An 18,367-nucleotide genomic window follows, 5' to 3' on the forward strand; every position below is an offset into this window, starting at 1 on the left:
CTTTTCAGCTTCTCAACGTGAAGGCGTCAGAAAAAAGACGTCTTTACTATGTATGAACTCGGTGCTTTTTGTCATAGAAACAATGATGCGAATAATGCGGGAATATCCATCTTTAATATCACGACGTGGAGATATTCAAGTATTGCCATGTGCAAGTCTGAGAACTGGGCTAACCCTCAGGAAGAACAAAGAGTTTTCTCCAGGCTCTAAAACAAAAGACCAAGTCTTAAAGACACTTTGCGGACTTCTGGGGATGAGAAAAGGGCAGAAATTAACCGCTGGCCACAGTTAATGCTGCCGAATACACTCCTGTTGAAAAGCTCGCCTTTTATTTTCGAATTCATTCAAGCCCATTTTAGCCAGCGTCTTCCAGAGCGAGCCCAGAAAGCAGTGAGTCCTCGGTGGGAAGCACCCAGCCTGGAGATGGGCACGTTAACTCACCCCCTGCTCTTTCCACCTCCCTTCAGCGTTTGCCCTGGGTTTCCTTCTTTGCCCCTTTTCTCTTTAATAAAGGCATCACCTCGTTACGATTTCCATGATATGGTCCCTCTCCCAGGCTGCCCTGAGGGTACAGCAGATAAGGGCTGAGCCTTAAAATCTCCTGAGCGGAGGTGTAAGTGGCTGAGGGAGCTGGTTTGGCTGGGTTTGGTAGTTACAGCGCACTAAAACTTTGGCACGAAGCAGCCAGCAGCCAGGGACAAATCCGTGGGTATTAGACTAGCTCTGCTCCCATTCGAGCTTTTCCCCTTTCCCCGAAAGCAACTTGCTGAGATTTCCAACCATTGCAGTCATGTCTCGTGGTTTGCTTAAAAACAATCACTGTTCTTCACCAAAAAAAAAGAAGAAAAAAGAAAAAGAAAAAAAAGCCCAACCGACCAAAATAACCCCAAACCAAAACAGAGCAGCAACCCACATAGCCTATCTCTCTCTTGGGCAGAAAATAAATCTAAAATCTCGTTGAAAGAATGCATTTAGCTTTCAGCTTTGAATGGCTTAGGTTATATCAGAATTCGCATTCATTTTTTTCGCTCTGGGGTTTTCTTTTTAGTTTTTTGTTGTGGGGGTTGGTTTTTCTGTGGTCTTCCCCCCCCCTTTTTTTTTTTTTTGTTTTGTCCATTTTTAAACGAGGTATCGATGATTTAAAGCACAGCGCTGAGCAGAGCAGACTTTGGAAACAGATTTCAAGCCTGTTAGCCCTGGATGGCACATGGTAAGGAGCAGGGGCGCTTTTGCTGTTCACAAAGAAGGAAATTCAAAAAAAGGGACAAGAAAGTTGTGTACGTTCAAGACGAGTAAACATTATACATGTGTTCATGAGACTGGGAAGGAGAAGTACTGTATTTCAGCTCCCCTTCCCCGTTTTTGGTTTGACTATTGTTCTTTTTATCTTCACTCTTCTACATAACAAATAAATAAATACGCTAACACTATCAGTACATAAAATAACCCGTTTTCACTTAATTCCTATGCACACCTTCTGAGACGTTATGGAAATGAGCAAGTATTTTCATTACACAAGGTAAAGCAGCACAAAAAGTTCACAATTACTAGTCTTTACGTTCAAAGAAAAGACTATGCTATAAATTTCCTGCCCTCAACTTGCCCAAATGCATCTTCCCGAAACTGCATGGGATAAAAAGACAATTAAAAGTAAAAATTCCAGAATAAAGCATCAAACCCTCACTTTCAAATTCAAAACTGAAACACAGGACAGTTTCATTTTCAATGATTTATTACTTTTTATGGACAGAAGGTCTCGTTTAATATTTTCCCAATTCCCACTGCCTGCATGATGTTTTGGGTTTGGTTTTTCTTTCTTTCTTTCCCCCTTTTTTCCTTTTTTTTTCTTTTTTTTTTTAGGTTGTGCTAGCAGAGGCAAATAAAATAAAGTCCAAAGTAGCGTCATTTTGTCTCCTTTGTACAACAGTACCTTAAAGAAAGATGACAGTTTCTCGAGTCCTTAGCTGCTACATGCAGGTTCTGCTTGGGCAGTGTCAGTTATGTACAGTACTGGTCAGAAGCGAAGGATGAAATGGAAAATTTCACCTCTTCTACAAAGTTGTCAAATCAGTCTGATGGTCCTTGGAACCAGTCTGTAAATGGGGGTTTGAACCAGAGGAAGAAGACCTGCCCTTCGTGTTGGGCAGTTTGTGATCTTTTTTCCACTTCATTCTTCTGTTCTGAAACCAGATCTTGATCTGGCGCTCAGAGAGACACAAAGTGTGGGCTATCTCGATACGGCGGCGCCTGGTCAGGTACCTGTTAAAATGAAATTCTTTTTCCAGTTCTAGGACTTGCTGTCTGGTGTAAGCTGTGCGGGAGCGTTTAGGTTCCCCTCCGTTGTAATTGGGATTCACTGGGAAAAAAACACGGAGAACTTTACAAAGCTAATCTCGACTTGCCGGTTCGACTTTACAAAAGGAAACCTCAGGAGCTGCGAGCATGTGGCCGGGCTGGATTCGTCCCAGTTGCTTACAATGGACGGGCTGCTCTCCCCCTCATTTAAGGCAGGCACTGTTACAGGCACACGCAGCTAGGTAGGCTGGGAGCCTCTAGCAGGCTCCTAAAATGGAGCTTTCTCCTGCACGGCAAAGCCCCGCACGGCCAACGGCCTATTTCCTCAGCAATAAAAATTTATGACGAGTGTAATTGGCTACCTCGGCTTAAAAAGCTCGTCCACGAGCCTGGCAGGGACTCGAGCGAGCGCCGCTGAGGGCGACCGGGAGCAGGGTAGAAGAGCAAAGTAAGAAGAGGATCCTTACCCGAGTTAACATGGACTTTCTTCATCCAGGGATAAACTACTGCTGGCTGCTTAACTGCTGACCCGTTTGGGGGTTTGAGGGCCGGCTGCTGGCTGCAGGCTCGCGAGTTGGACATTGGAGGCGGTGGACAATGCTCTGCTTGGCCGGGGAAGTGGCTCGCTGGGCCGGATTGCTCCTGTCCGTGACCCCGCGGCTGCACGGCAGAGCCTTGGGCATTGCTACAGCTAAAGGGCTGCTCGCTGTAGTTTGACCGTGGGTAGAGTCCCTGGTGCTGGAAATCAGAGCCCTGCGAGGCACTGTAGTACTCGGCCCCCTGCTCGCCTAGGTAGCTGTTCTGCAAATATTCCTCGCAAGGAGGAAATTTGGGGTCCACATACTTAGAGTTCACCATATACGAACTCATGGCCATTAATTTCTGAAGGTAGAAAATACTAATTTTTCTCGTGTTGTCTTTTTTTCCCCTGCCATAGAGCCCTCCTACTTGCTGTCAACTGAATAAAGTTAGGCGGGCATGTGACCGGCCCGGCCAATGGGGAGGCGGGAGCCGATCACCGGATTTCTCCGCAGCTCAGCGTTTCCACCGATTTCACTCGATAATATCCCTGTAACCGAGTGACCCCCCTCTCCGGCGGGTCGCACCCCCCAAAGCAGGTACCGGAGGTGTAGGGGGACTCCCCGGGCGGTGGCCGCCTCCCCGGCCCGCAGGTAGGGCCAGCCTTTTGTCTGCCTGAGCTGGCTTCCCCCAGCCCCGCGGGGTGACGACGGTGCCCCGCCGTCCGGTTCACCAGCCGCAACCGCCACCGGGGTTTGTTACCTCGCTTTAAATAAAATAGCCAAAGAAATACACCGAGCGAGGAGCTGAAGTGGGCTGCAAAGGCAGGAAACCGAGAAGGAAGCGGGGAACAGAAAAGCCGTCAAAGAAGAGGGCAATATCATGTACAATAGATCTGTCCTGTCTTTGTCTCGCAGGGGTCATCCAAAAGTTACCAGAATTTAGTTCTGCTGAATAAAATTAGGCAATCAGTAACTTCTCTTTCACTTTCGAGCCTCGATATATATGTGAGCGTACGTATGCGTGCACAGGCGCAAACGCACACGCACATCCATGGATCCATACACGTATGTATGTAAAATCGTACGGATGGCAAGAAACCGTTCACTTTTAACCACTAAAGTTCAATCACTTGAACTGGAGACGGCGTTTAATTCGGTTAAAAATATCACGGGTTTAATGAGATAAATTCGGTCTTCATTCATCAATATCATTCCTGGAGCACAAGTAAAGACATTCCAGTGAGGCGAATGCTGCTTTTGCTGCTGTTGTAAAGATTTTGATGCGATCTGGACCCTCGACAGGAAAATTTTGCTAATGTCTGACATATCTAGCTAATTTCTGAGTATCTTTTTAAAGATTCATTCACTGATTGGTAGATAATTTTTTTTCCCAGAAAATTTGTAACTTCTGCTGAGATTAACTGTTTAAATTCACAGTCTGCCAGTGAGAGTTACGACTGAACGACAACTGAGATTTTAAAAGACGTCCTAAAACCTAGCAAATAGGAGCGAGGCAGCAAAACTTTTATAATTTCTGAGTGTTCAGCATGCACATGCCTTTTGATTCCGCCAGTATTTAAACTTCTAACCATTTGCAGAAAGGTGAAGTTTTTGCATCGACCATATATTCCCCTAGAATCGAATCTGTGACTATATGAATATCACACAAATTCGGTTCTACAGGGTATATATAGACAACGTAATAACATTCTGTTTTCATCTACAATATAGCAGGTCTTTGCCATTCTCTTAGTCCTTACTGTCTTCTGAGGAATGCAAACTATTCTGCTGGGACTCAGTTCTGAAATACGGATTTGCAGGAAGGTGGGATTTCAGAAAAGATTCACGCTTGTTATTATTGCTGCAGTAGAGCTATACGACTCTACACCAATTTATAGCGATGAATTTCGCCTACCAAATTCTCTGAAAGACCTGCTGCTCATTTTAAATGCTCTGCCGTTTACGTCCTCGCTACGGAAAACGGACGTTACCGGTCAAATTGCGCTATTTAGAATAATAATGGTTAAAATAATTTAGAAAAGAGCCTTTATCTATTTGGGCTAACACGAATCTGAAGAGATTCTCCATAATTAGAAATCCTCCCCCCCCCCCCAGACAAAAAAGAATTTTTTAAAAAATCGAAACAGAAGTAAAACAGCCGACAACAGAAACAGCGATTGGTGAAAAAGAGGAGATTAAAGGCTGGGGTTAGTTGCTCTCGGGAAGAAGAGAGTTTCCAAATTTACCTTCATCCCATTATGCTGGTCTAGCTATTATCCCCGCGAGCTGCCTGCGAGCCGCAGCCTCGCACCCTCCCAGGTTCTCCCCGCCGTAGCGTTTATGGTGAAGGGCAGGGCGAGAGGTCAGCCGAAATCATTTACAAACATATCACAAAGTTTCATTACTTTTACTTTGTCGACAGCGGCACACAGGAGTACAAAAGTTCATGAATTGTGTCTGACCCAGCTCCTCACTGCTGTCCTGCGGTCAACCTCTTCTCCTTCCACTATTTAAAACAGGCACCATAAGGACAAATAATGGTGCGGGTGTGATACATCCAACCACTGCGGAGGGCAGATTTGGGGGTGTTGCGTTTATCCGAGCAATGTGTACCGGTTTGTTTGCCTGCCTCCAACTCCCAGCTGCCTGATCTGGGGGATGCTATTTTTAAACATCTGCTTTCTTAGCACTGCCGTGGTGTCTTCTTCACAGCAAGTGCAACTCGAAACGACTTTGTGTCCCTAATCTCTTCCCCCCACCCCCCGGATTATTTAAATCTCCACCCAACTATTTTAAGCGGCTCGCCCCGCTTTCTCCTCCTTTCTCTGAGGGGAGGGGGGATACCTCCCCACCGGTGGGGAGGGGGGTATTAACCACTCGGCTGAACTGGCAGGACAACATCCCCCCACCCCCCCAGCCCCCAAAACGGAGCTTGCGTTTGGGGCAGCCCCCGGGAGCGGACAAGCCCTCCGAGGGCTGCCCGGGGAGAAGCGACGGGGCTGTGGAAGCAGCAGCTCCCGGTTCTGCTTAATACTACACATTTTCATATTTGTTAGACGCTGTGACCTGCGTTTCACCTTATTGCACGACTTGCTCAGACAGGTCAAAGCCAAAGAGTTATTGATGAACAAAAGCGTTATATATTCACCTCCTGTTCAACTGCCCATACAAAATGCTTTTGATCTATCAGGCTTTTTGTGTTCTGGTTCATAATCAGTATGCTAAATGTACGTTGGCAGAAAACAAGTAATCCATACATTTAGGGCCGGCCCTGGAATAAAATGCCAAGGGCATCTACATAGCGCAGGGCTGAGCTACGGGGGGAGGAAAGTTACCTATGGAACACAATTAAAACTGCAACGCTGGAGGCGATTCTTCAGTTCGTATTTAAAGGGCTCGAAAACCAATATGGCAACGTAAGGCAAAACGAGAAAGAGAAGCCTGGCACAAGCCGTGAAAGCGATTATTTATCAGCAAGCAGGGAGAGGAAACAGGGAGAAACGCAAACAAACACAGGTCCGCTCCTGTGCGTGCTCCCGGCCAGAGCGGGGCTTGCAGAAACGGGGAGGGCAACGGATATCTAATGAATCTCCGAACCTCGCACGCTTTCTTTTCCTCTTTGAGAGACAAGCCGGTCTCAGTCCGGAGCACCAGGACTAATGCACTTAGCTCCTCACTGCAGCTAGAAAGGTTCAACAGCATCTCCTGCTACACCCTGAACTGCTGCCCTCCCCCTCGGTCCCCCCAGCGCAGCTCACGCGGGACCATCGGGGTTGCAAAAACCCCTCCAGTAAAAGGTGGCCCTCGCAAGCTCAGATACCCACTCCCTTCCGTGCCTCCACAGCATTTAAATCCCCGTTTGAACGTCCCTTGCTCAGAGGATCAGCGCTACCGCCCCGCACGACCCGGCTGGCGGGGGCTGGCTCGGCTGGCCAGCCCTGACAGCCTCCAGAGCCCGCCGCCTCTTTCACCCGTGCACCGGGCTGTGCCAAACGAGGTTAACGCCAGCTCGCAGTCACAGCTCTGCTTTGCATCCCTTCTGGAGGAAAGAGGGGGAGTAGCCAAGGTTATGAGGCGCTGGGACACAACGCGATCCGTCCGGGATCTGGACGGGGAGGCGCTGTACAGCCCCGCCAAGTTAAAATCGAAACGCTGCTAATTGCCTCAGAGTGCTTAAGAGCAGGAGGACACCTGTACGGCCCTAGAATAAACCCTCAGGAGGCTGCACCCCTACTTTTAACGCTAGCCAGGATTAGGACATGGTACCACAAACCGACTCCACAAGACTCCACAATCCTTCACGTGCTGACATGGTCTTTTTTTCCTTTTTTTTTTTTTTTTTGGTAGCAATGTTCAGCAGGGATACATCAGTTTTAATTCTTCCAGTCTGAAGGGAAGAAACAGGATTTTCAAGCATCGCAAACTCTACAAGAAATAAGAGGTTACTTACCGTGGATGTCCTTCCATGCTGCCGAACCTGTTGCAATAAAAACGTTTGTTACTGTTGTATTCCACATACGGGTGATATTTCTGGAGAACAGTTACAGACCGCATTTGATAGATGAAGGCAGAGAGGAGCTGGTGGCAAATCCTGCGAGCAGCGGAGTGGTGGGGTGGAAGCCCCTTCCGAATGAGGACCACATTGCATTCAGGCAGTTTTTTTATGAACACATGCTTTCCCTGTGCCTGGGGTGTGATCTTTCACTTTTAATATTCATAGTCTAGATTTTATACCGGATAATTTCTAAAGGAATGAAAAGTCAGACCTCCCTCTCTCACTGACGGAAAAAAAGAATAACAAAGGCCTTTTTTTTTGTTCTCTGGCAATCCAGTCACTTACAAATGAAATATTCAGATCACCTTTGCTAAACCATCACCCATAAAATGTCACAACATGCCATGCAGCATCGTACCCATGCTGAGCACAGAAAGAACTACAATTTCCTAAGAATAAATCTCGGATTGCTCTAAGATGGGTCCCCTTTAAGATCACCTAATTAACCTAACCACGAGACGTGCGTCTTTGCATTATAGAAGGATAGATTTGACTTGAACTTTCCTTCAAATCTTCTAATAAATACATTAAAAGGTCACATTAAGGAAAACAAAAACACGCGCTCACTCTAATGCTCCTGAAACGCATCGTATATTTAAAAGTAAATAATATTGGGGGTTCTTTTCTGTAAGCGATTTTTCACCTCCTCTGTTGCCTTCCTACGGTATCTTGGAGAGTTGTTGTATTACACACAGAGCAATTGCCTCGGTATCAATAGTTCACTAGATAGAGCTTCCCAAGACTGTTTTTGTTAAAAAAATATTTTTTTTTTTAGTTCTGCCCACTCTGGATAGCATTCAGAGCTTGCGAGGACGGTGGAAGAATATCAGCGTTTCGGCACTAAACATCCCTTTACCGTTCCTTTCCTTGCTTTTTTTTAATAAAAAAGGTTAGCTTCAAATAAGATGTCCCCTTAAATTCAGAAACCTCAGGCAGGGAGCAGCCCGCTCATCCTGGCGCTGCCCTAGCCACCTGAGCTGTACCTGTCCATTTTCCCCAGCAAAGCTGTTCCGCACCCCCGGGCGGAGCAGCGCTGGTACCCCCACTCCCACAGAGTTTCTGGGGGCACAGAGAGAGCCCGAGCGCGGCGGTGGCAGCGGGGAGGCTGGTAGCGGACTTACTGCGCGCTCCCCCCCCGGCCGGGGGGACCCGGGAGCAGAGGTGCCTGCACGGCCGCATTCCCGCAGACGGTTCCCTGCTAACACTTTCCCGATTACTGCTTCCAGGAACGAAAGCATCTGCACTTGTATGCTCTTAAACTAATTTATGGTGGGAATTATATTTTGGCTTGTCAACTCTCAAGCCATAAAACAAAGTTTATTGGAATCACGTGCTTCTAAATAGCCACTCAGGACCTATCTCTGCGGAACCATAAATAACCTTCAGCTTTAAACTTTTATTCGCTAAATAAAGGTTCGCTGAGTCTGTCCTGTAAAACGGGACTGGGTCGGAATAGCGGGGATGGGCGGAAGGTCAGCTCCGCGGCGTTACGCCTGACTTTTTGAGGAACGTGCTGTAGGGAAAGCTGCTAAGAGGGGAGCTGGCGCTCCCAAACTGTTCTCGAGGAGGGAGCCGGCTGCGTTTTGCCGTGGGTACCCGTTCAAACCTTTCTTTGCATCTCTTAGGTGACAGGGAAGCCCGTCGTCAGGAAAAAAATCCCCAGAGGTACTGCGGGGAGAGGGGGGTCCCTCTCTCCCTTCCCGGGATGTTTATGGCATTTTGATCAGGCGCTCCTGGAAAATGGTTTGGACTCGGTCACCTCCTGAGCTGTTGCTCAGGCGAGCTGTGCCAGGGGTGCGGGCTCACCAGGCACCCGGCGGACCTTTGCAAGCGACCAAACTGCTGGAAACAGCGAGGGCGCCGGGCTTTGGAAAGGGAGAAACTGTGAAGCCTGCCACAATGAGATCTTTGAGGACTGGAAGTTTACGGAGGGTTATAAAACAATAAAACAGCCCTGGTGTGAAGGAAGCAGGGTGTGAGTTAGCAAAAGAGAATTTCAAGGAGCCCCAGCACAGGAAGTCAAATGTCCCTGGCAGTCACACAGCATAAAGGAACCACGGCATCAGCTCCCAATCTATCATGGCTCAGACGAGGAAGTCGGGCCGGCCAGCAGCTCCTGGTGCCTCCCGGGAGGGGCTTGTCCCTTCCCCAGAGGGCGGGGAGCCGCGTCCGCCCCGTCGGGGCCGGGCCGCGGACAGAGGGGACAGAGGGCCCGCGGGGGCGAATGCGCCTCTGCGCAGGGGCTCAGCTCTGAAAAGCGAGCCAGCTTCAGCTCCTTGCTGGGTGCTGGCACCAGCTGGCACCAGCTGGGTGGTGCCTGTCTAACGCCAGAGTTACGTTCCTCCCGGTCTGCTCTTACTTGACCGTTTCCTACCGAATCTGGCCATGCAAGTTTGAAGTTGCCAAGAAGGGGCAGCTTAGTTCTCGCCATACTCTTGAGGCGGCTCAGATCACAGCTGAGCAATTCGGTTTTCTCCAGAGAGCAAGTGGCGTCCTGATCACCTTTCCTGCTCCTTCTTTCGACGCAGGGTTATTCTGCATTCCACTATTTTCCTTGCTCTGTGTCAATGCTTCAATCATACGGCATCCCCTTCGCGCTTTGTTAGCGGCCTAAGCTGGGGAAAGGCTCTTTCTCCCTGGCCAGCCCCGGGCAGGCAGAGGAAGAGCTCCACGGGGCTGTACCCCTGCTCAGGCACACGGGCCTGGGCACAGCAGGCGCCGGACCAGGCTCAGCGGCAGCCTTCGAAGCCCCCCCTGCCCTCCCCAGACCCCCTGTCCTCGCTGGCCTCCGGCTTCAGCGGCAGGCAGCTGCAAGAAGCCAGGGTGCCCGTCCCCTGGGAAGGTGAGAGAAAAGGCTACGGCTCAGGACGTGAGGGGAAGGGTGCAACGGGAAAGTCCAACCAAATGTGGGGAAAAGAGGCCGGGACGACAGGAACCACGTTGCAGAGTCAAATGCGTTTGCCCCCGGCCTGGCAGCGGGTGCTGGGTACGGTGGAGGTGCGGTCCCGGACAGCGGGGGCCACGGGTGGGCTCCAGCCCCTGTGCCAGCACGGGGAGCGTCACGTCCCTCCCCGCATATCTGCGATCGCTTCGGCTCTCTTGGCCCGCCTCGTGAGCAAGAGAAGCCCACGGTTTGGGGACAGGGTACTGTCCCGCGGGTGCAGGAGGAGAGGAGCCATGGCGAGGCAGGCGGCGTGGCAGCACCGCGGGCGGGCGGGCGGACGGGCGGGCGGAGCATTAGCCCCTGGCAAACGGGCCGGGAGCGGCGGGCCGGGCCGGGCGTGTGCTTCAGGCAACCGTGTCCGGGAGGCTGGGGCTGGGAACAGTGAGGCTGTGGGATAGTGAGGAGTTGATGAATGAGATACAACTCCCTGTGATCTAGGGGCAAGATGAATGTTTCTGCTACCGAGTAATTCTAGCCCTGAGATTTTGAAGAGGGAATTAGGATTTTCACATTTCCTATTCTAAAATGCAGATGTGAAAGTTGACTTTGAAGCTCCGGCCAGTTCATTCTCTGGGCTTTTATGCAAGTTCTCATACTCGGGGCTGACGATCTGGAGATGGATAAGATGTGGAATGAAGTAAGCCGGTAACAATTGGTTTCCCTCTGGTAATTGTTGCGATAAAAGGCTTGGGGAAATTGAATCGCATGTGTAAACCACCGCCACTCTCGGTGCTACTTGACAGACCTGACGACCAGCATCCTGCCCCGAGGACCACACTGCCAGAAGATGACAGGCTCCATCGCTGACTTTGAAGACCTACCGAGCGCCTTGATAGCGTCCAAGGCATTAGCCCTCCCTGCTTTTATGGTAACGCCGACCTCTCAGCAGTCACCCCACCGCCCATGCCCTCGCCGAGCAGGATGTGGGCATGCAAAGGCCCCTGCCCGCAGCGCCCCGCGCCCGCAGGCAGCTCCGGTGGCAGCAGAGACCCGGAGCGGGCAGGGCGGCGGCGGCGAGCCGCGCCTCGACATCAAACAGGGGCAGCGGCGGCGGCACCCAGGGTCCGCAGGGGAAGAGGGCGAGGAGCACGGGGCAGGGAGGGGAGGCCGGCGGCCGTGGGAGCGTCTAGCTGGGGCAGGCACGGCCCGGGGGGCCGGGGGCCGCCAGGGTCGTGTCCGGGCACAGCTGGGGAAGATGAAGCCTGGAGGCGACAGGTGAGGCGGAGGCAGGGAAATCTGCCGGGCCCCGGCTTGCAGGGGACAGGGGGGATGTGCGGGGGCCGGGGGCTCTGCCCGGGGTAAGGGAGCCGGCGGGGAGGCGGGTGCGGACAGCCGCGGTGTTCTGGCACCCACATCAAAGGGGCAGGGAAGGAAGCGGTGGCTGCCCGACATCAAAGGGCGGGCCGGTGACCGGGAGGGCGGCGGGGCACTGGAAGTGAGCCCCGCTGGCACCGTGGGGAAGGCAGGGAGTGCGGAGGAGCGCCCACGGGTGCGAGTAAGGGCCCCGCGGACCCGGGGCGGGCGGGAGGCCGCGGCGCTGAAGGTAGTGGGACAACAGGGGCCCAGCTGGGGAGGGCTCCGGCGACGCCCGAGAAGGGCGGCGGAGCCCCACCCATGCCTCCCGCCTGCCGGTGGGCCTCTCCCGTGGGCAGGCGGGCGGCCGGGTCGGGGGCTCGGGGCGGGCGGCGGGGGGGTGGGAAGCCCCTCGCCCAGGCGGGGACGTCGGCCAGGCTTGTCCTACAGCGCCTTCTCCTGGAAGAGGCCGTGGAGACAAAATGGCTGGTGGCCGCGGCCAGGGCCTGCCGCGCCCCCGGCGGCCGCTCCGCTCTGCGCCCCGGCGCGACCCCCCCCAGGGCGGGAGCCGCGGGCAGGTGACCCCGGCCCGGGCCGTCGGGGCGGGCGCCCACCCGCGGGCAGAGGCGGCGGAGCCGGGCCTCGACGGCGGGGCCGGGCGGGCGGCTGGGCCTCCCCTCGGCTCCCCCCCCGCCGGGTCCGGCTCGGGTCGCCCCCGGCGCGGGGCGCTGGGTGGGCGATGCGGGCTGCCTCCCCCGCCTCTCGCCGCCCCCTCCCCCGCGGGTGGTGGGAGGCGAGTGGTGGGTTTGGGCAGAGCCTGCTGCCGCTGAATGCACTTTTATTGCCTCTTGTCTCTGGCAGAGACCCTTCCTCCGCGCCCCGCCGGCCCCCGCGACCTGCTGCAATGTTTATTGTGCCTCATCTTTTCCTTTCGCTTCCTGTTTTTTCCTCTCCCGCTCCAGCGGCATTGAGTGCCGCACTGCAGTAGAGCCGTAAATACCTTTAACAGCTGCCTGCCAACCGAGGGGTGAAATACTGTCTTTGTTGGGATTTTTTTCTGCCCCAAGCGCTCATAAAACACCCCGTGAGAATTATATTTGTTTGGGGAAGGAGAAACATTATTGGGAAATAAACGAATCGGCGGGATTTGCTGTTCTTAAGAGCGCAAAACCAACGCGTATTTCTTCGCTCAGTCTTATCGGGTTTCCCGGGTCCGCAGCCCACATCGCCTCCCCTCCTTGCACCAAACCCCCGCCAGACTCGGGGAGCAGAGGCTGCACTGCTCCTCCAGGGAACTTGCAGCAGCTAAGCGGGAGCCCAACCTGACTTCCCAAACGGCAGCCGGCGCCAGCGATACCTGGGCACTGCCCGGGACCGCAGGCTGCCGTTTCCTGCGGGTTATTTTCTGGTGGTGTTCTTTTACTGCCCGTGCGTCAGTGAAGTGTGGGCTAGGGATCGGCTGTTTCCTCTCAACAAAAAAAATGAGATGAGTCATAAATTCTGTCGAAGATGTCGGGAAACGAAGCAGGTGTGAGAAATGTGAATGTGAATTCTGTGTTCCAAAAATTACAGCACACCAACACATCTACACCCATACAGGCGCCCGCGTTATATAGGTGTATAAATAGACGTAAAAATACAGCACTCATACGTGCCATATATCTATACACACATACATACAGGGTTTGTTATGAATACTCACAAACACGCGGGTTTATTTAAGAGCATACACATACCTATGTGTGCTTCAGTGTTAATGAAAGAAATGAAAGAAAAAGAAAAAAAAAGAAAACAAGAAAAAGAAAAAGAGCAAAAGCAAGCAAGGAAGGAAGCCGTTTAGGAGGGGGAAAAGCCGAACTCCCACATAAACCAGTGGGATCATAAATGCATATGTGTATCCGTATGTGTCAGCCTATGGACCCGCAGACACACACATGCACATTAGAATTCGTTAGAACATCCTGCTTTTGTTTTCTTCTTTTCCCCCAGGCTACGAATAATTTTTCAAAACAGCTCAAGGACGAGATTTTTCGAAGTTTTTGGAGAGATTTATAGCCAAACAGCTATAATTACTGTGTCACCTAGGAGGGATTCTGAGAGTGAAACCTAACGCAAGACATACTTTCCAAGTTACTCTTGAAGACTGTTGCTATGTTGAAAACGATTCCTCCCAAATAATCCCAAAGCCCTTCAGCAGCACAGGGCGGTCTGCTAGTGCAAACAGCCAAAGCGTGAGGGAAAGGCATCCTATCGCTTACTGTAGCGGGGCTCGGGCTTAGGAGGCTGGGGAGGTGCTCGGGGATGGATTAAAGAAGAATTTCTTCTGCGGCTTCAAAACATGTACCTGGGGCGCGACCCACACCTTTCCACCCTCAACGGGTATGGTTTAATCAGGCTTTTTGCTTTACCGTTAAATAAGTGGCTGCTTTCGAGGTAAATGGCGATTCGGTAAATTCCTGCACTGCAGTGGCACGGTGCATTTCCATCACTGACCAATGATGTAAACACTAAATACCGGCAGGCAGTGGGTTTTCTACTGCGCAGTAACATTTTGAAAATGAAGACGAGACGTGTAAAAGATATATACGTTCAAAAGAATATACTTCAGAAGAATATATGTTCTACAGAGGTGTCGATACGTACATACACGTATATAGGTAACGCGGCTACGGAGATACACACATATGTAGGTAACGCAGATAAAGTTTGCATGACTCTTCTATCTCCTCTGCATATTTCAAAATAAACCTGGGTTTGGGCTTTTTTTTCCGAGAACTCATCCCCAGTTTAGCCCCCCCCCCCCCCGATTTCCACGTGGGTAAGGAGCGGTGCTGCGAAGGTGCGCTCCCGCGCTGCCCGCCTGCCCAGCCCGGCCCGGCCCGGCCCGGCTGCCTCCCGCCGAGCCGGTCGGAGCCGCAGCCCTGGCTCATGCACCGTACGGCGGGAGAAGGGTGTCCTAAACGGCCCCGGCGGGCCGGGCGGGGGCTCCCGGGGCTGGCCCCGGGCACAGCCCCCGGCCCGACCGGCGCGGCGGGGCCGCCCCGCGCCCTCCGCCCCCGCGGGAGCGCTGGCCCCGGTTCTCCTGCGAAAACACCTGTTAAGCTTTAAAGTTCCGCGACCGCCCTTCCGCCATGGGGAAAACAAACCACAGCACCACCACACCGCGCTTCAGGCTGGCAAGGGGAAAAGTAACCCCCCCCCCAAAAGGGCCTTTTATTGGAAGAAAACCCGCGGCAGGAGAGGCGCTGCCTGCGCGCACTGCGCCCCAGCCTTCCGCCCCTCGGTGCGGAGGGTCGCGGATCGCCGCGCCATCGCGGCCCGCTGCGCCTTTTCCGCGCCAGACCGCGCAACGGCCGCACGCACCCCGCGGCATGTTCCACAACTATTATCGATAATTATAGTGACACCGATGATTACAACAGCAATAACAGCAACAGTAATAGTAGCGATAACGACAATAGCAACAGTAACAGAAAGAATAAGGGGCTGCGAGGGACAGGTGACCAAGCGGGGCGGGAGGACAGGGGAGCCGGCGCGGTGCCGCGGTGCGGGACGCTGCGCGGGCGCGGTGTACCGGCGGCCAGCCCGAGGGGAGCCGAGTGCTTACCGGTTCGCGTCACTGCGCGCCTGCGGAGGAGCCCGGGAGGGTCGCTGTAATCCATTTTGCACCCGCGTAGCAATCCGTGTGCCGGAGGAGACAGCGGCAGCGGGGGCAACAAGCGGCGGGAGAGGAGCGGGGGGCTGGAGGCGGCGCGGCGGCGGGCGCGGGGCTCCGCGCATCCCCCCGCGGGCGCGGGAGAGGAGGCGTCGCGGGGCCGGGGAAGTGTCAGCGCGGCGGCGGCGGGACCGACCGCGGGTTTCGGGGCGCGGGACACAAACATGAGGGCGACTGCCATACACCTCAGCCTAGACAAAGGTTAGAAAAAGAGGGGCTGAGGCTCTCTGAAGGCAGAATGCAGGGGGAAATTCGCCAGGGAAATCAGGAAAAGGCCATGAAAGCGCTCGCTGCCTGCACATGACCAGCCGCAGCCAATGACAAGCCCAAATAGGTCATAAAAAGGTCTATTACCAAGTTGTAAATTTTCTTCAAACAAAAAGGAATTTACTGCAATTCCTTGCGGATTTTGCACATACTGCTTCCCAGCGCCATGTTTCTTTCGCCTGCGCGCTATGCTTTCACCGAGTCCTCGGTCCCGCCTGCCCGCGGCCTGCGCGCCCCGGGGGCGGTGGAGGGGCCCCTCGGGCACGGCCGGGGCGCGGGAGATCCGAGCAGGGGAGCGGAGAGCGGGGCGAGCCCCCGCGCAGCGGCCGCAGAGCCGCACAAAGAGGGGGGCACCGCGCTGTGCCCGCGGGTCCGCGTCTTGCCCCAACGAAAGGGGGCTTTACCCGCGCCCCGACGAAAGGGGGCTTTACCCGCACGCCCCCCCCCCCCTCCGACGAGCCCTAGAAGAAGCCACATTTTCTTTAGCGCCCACTACTGAAGCCGAAGCCGTTTCCGACCTAAAAATAGCCGGAGCCGGTTCCCCACCCAGAAGTGCACGGTTCCCACAGGTTGCGCCGGGCGCTATCATTGCGCCCAGGCTGCTCGCAGCCTCCCCGGGCGGGCTGCCTCCCCCCACCCCCCGATAAAACCTTCCCGGGGGCGCTCGGACCCGGGGCACCAACAGGGAAAATCCGATTCTTAGAAAGTACTCGAAAAGACTAAATCCGCACCCCCCCTGTCCACAGGGAATGCTCGGCTCGGAGACGGAATATTGTGGGTACTTCTTGCTCCACTTGTGTTCCCTCCGTCAGTGGCCTCCGTGTCGATTGTACCTGCCTCGAAAAATAGAGCTATCAAAAATAAACATTCCTAAAGGTGTAGGATCTTTTTTAACACGCTGCTTCAGGCAGTTGCACACCCGTGAATATCACACCCGCACGGCGTGTGCCTCGGCCGAGGCACCGGCACCTTTGGCCGTGGCTCTGCAGCACCCACGGCCGCGCAAATTCCGCGGAAACCAAAGGCGCGGTACAGCCGCGTTGCGGCCATCGCAGGCGGCCTCTCGCCGCCGCTGCCGCCGCGACCCGCGCAGCTACGGCTTTTCCCTGCCCAAATACTGCTGCCTGCTCCGGAGCTCGATGGCTCCGATTTACCCGGCGGCTTACTGACCGCCCGGGCCAATTTCTGCCTCACTCTTCTTTTTCTTAGCCAGACTCCAAGTACGAACGAGGGAGCGATTCAGCTGCCAGGCTACGGGGGGAAATACCTTAGCAACTACAGCAATTTTGGGTTTTTTTCATAATAAATAAGAGAGGGACGATCCCAGTCACCGCTAGGCCTTCGCAAACGATGCGCGCACAAGGAAGTCAGTTTTTGCCTGCGTGGCTGCGTTCCCAGTCGGCCCAGGGAGAGCGACGCTAATGGAAACTTCTTCAGGAATATTTTAATTTTATTCTCTTTGTTTGGAAATTAAAACCAACTACGGCAGCAGCTCTTTGCCAGACAAATATCAGCCTAGGAAGTGCTCCCCTCGGATGCGAAGGTCTCCGGTATGCGTTTGCCCCCGCAGACAGCCCGAGTTTGCAGCGGGCGGCACCAGCACGGCAATTCCCTGCGGCGGGGCCCGCCGGGACCCCGCTGCGCCAAGCCGAGGCTTTTTCCCTGCCCGGAGACCCAACGCGCCGGTGCCACTGGCAACGGGTATTATTTCGAAAAGCGAGGAGGTTTTATGCGTCAGGGGACTGGGTTTCCTTAAACGCGCCGTCGCCAGCCCCACATCCTTCCTGGACACGAGGGGTACCGGCGTATTTATGCAAATCCACGCAGCAAGATGTTTACTTCACCGTTTTGCTGCAGCTTCCCCTCGTTTACAACCTTTAACCGACCACGCGATTAAAATAAACCGAGAACAATAGCTCCGCTTGCTTTTGCCTCCCTCTAGAGCTGGCGCTTTGCAGGAGTGGGAGCGTGCCTGGCTCGGTGGCGGGGAGCGGGGAAGAGGAAGGGAAACGAAATGAACCAAACCCGCCGTACAAATCCCGACCGCGGGGACGGCGGTTCCCGCCGAGCCAGCTCCGTGCCCGGGAGCGGAGCGGTGGGTGCGGGAGAAGGGCCGGAGCGCCGGGCGGCCACGACGGCGGCGGCCGGAGGCCCCCACCTCCCCAGGCCCCTGGATGTGAATTTCCGAGCGGGGCCCTGGCTCGGTCCCTGCTCGGTCGAGAGCACGTTCGTTTCTCGGGCAGAAAAGACAAATTCGTCGTGTTTGTCGCAGCGGCTGGCGCGTCCCCGCGGCTCCCTTTGCGGAACCGTCACTCAAGGGGGCGTGAGGCGGTAGGGAAAAAATGACGCAGAAATCTTGGTAGGGATTTATACCTCATACCTCAGCCCTCTGCCTGCTGTTCCTAAAAAGGACTGCTCTCGGCCGTCCTCTCAGATACCGCGGTCTGCGGGACACCGCCGCGGAGCGGGAGAAAGGGGAGGGAGGGGAGAGGGGGAGATAAATTAAACCGTTTTACTGATCGGAGCGACCTTCTCTTCCCGCGACTGCGGGGAACCGTGCGGCAGGCTCTGCCCTCGCCGACCGCGGCCTCCAGCTGGGAAAGGCACCCAAGCCGTGCGATAATATTTAGGGGGAAAAATGCCCTTCTCTCCGTTTACTGGGACCGCTAACCAGTACAGCGTCTGAGAATCCCCCACGCAAGGCCACAAAATCTTTGCATTTCTCTGCTCGTCCGCCATCCGCGGGGGAGGCTAGGCCCGGTTTGGCCGCGGCTTGC

General features: G+C 54.2%; 2 protein-coding genes across 2 annotated transcripts in view; both read right to left on the bottom strand.

The window, feature by feature from the left end:
* The window catches only part of HOXD3 (homeobox D3), a 32,287-nt gene extending 16,624 nt beyond the window's left edge, over positions 1 to 15,663 (bottom strand). The window contains exon 1 of the mRNA XM_052793298.1: positions 15,216 to 15,663. The gene's annotated coding sequence lies outside the window, so the exon portion shown is untranslated. The remainder of the gene's footprint in view (positions 1 to 15,215) is intronic.
* HOXD4 (homeobox D4) lies at positions 1,209 to 4,357 on the bottom strand. The gene is made up of 2 exons (XM_052793299.1): positions 2,763 to 4,357; positions 1,209 to 2,356 (listed from the first exon to the last, which is right to left on the bottom strand). Exons 1-2 carry the CDS (start codon positions 3,169 to 3,171, stop codon positions 2,052 to 2,054), a joined length of 714 nt encoding a protein of 237 aa, XP_052649259.1. The 5' UTR covers positions 3,172 to 4,357; the 3' UTR covers positions 1,209 to 2,051.
* Positions 15,664 to 18,367: the final 2,704 nt, after the last annotated feature.

The sequence above is a fragment of the Harpia harpyja genome, chromosome 7 (assembly GCF_026419915.1).
Source record: "Harpia harpyja isolate bHarHar1 chromosome 7, bHarHar1 primary haplotype, whole genome shotgun sequence".
Classification (NCBI taxonomy): Eukaryota; Metazoa; Chordata; class Aves; order Accipitriformes; family Accipitridae; genus Harpia; species Harpia harpyja.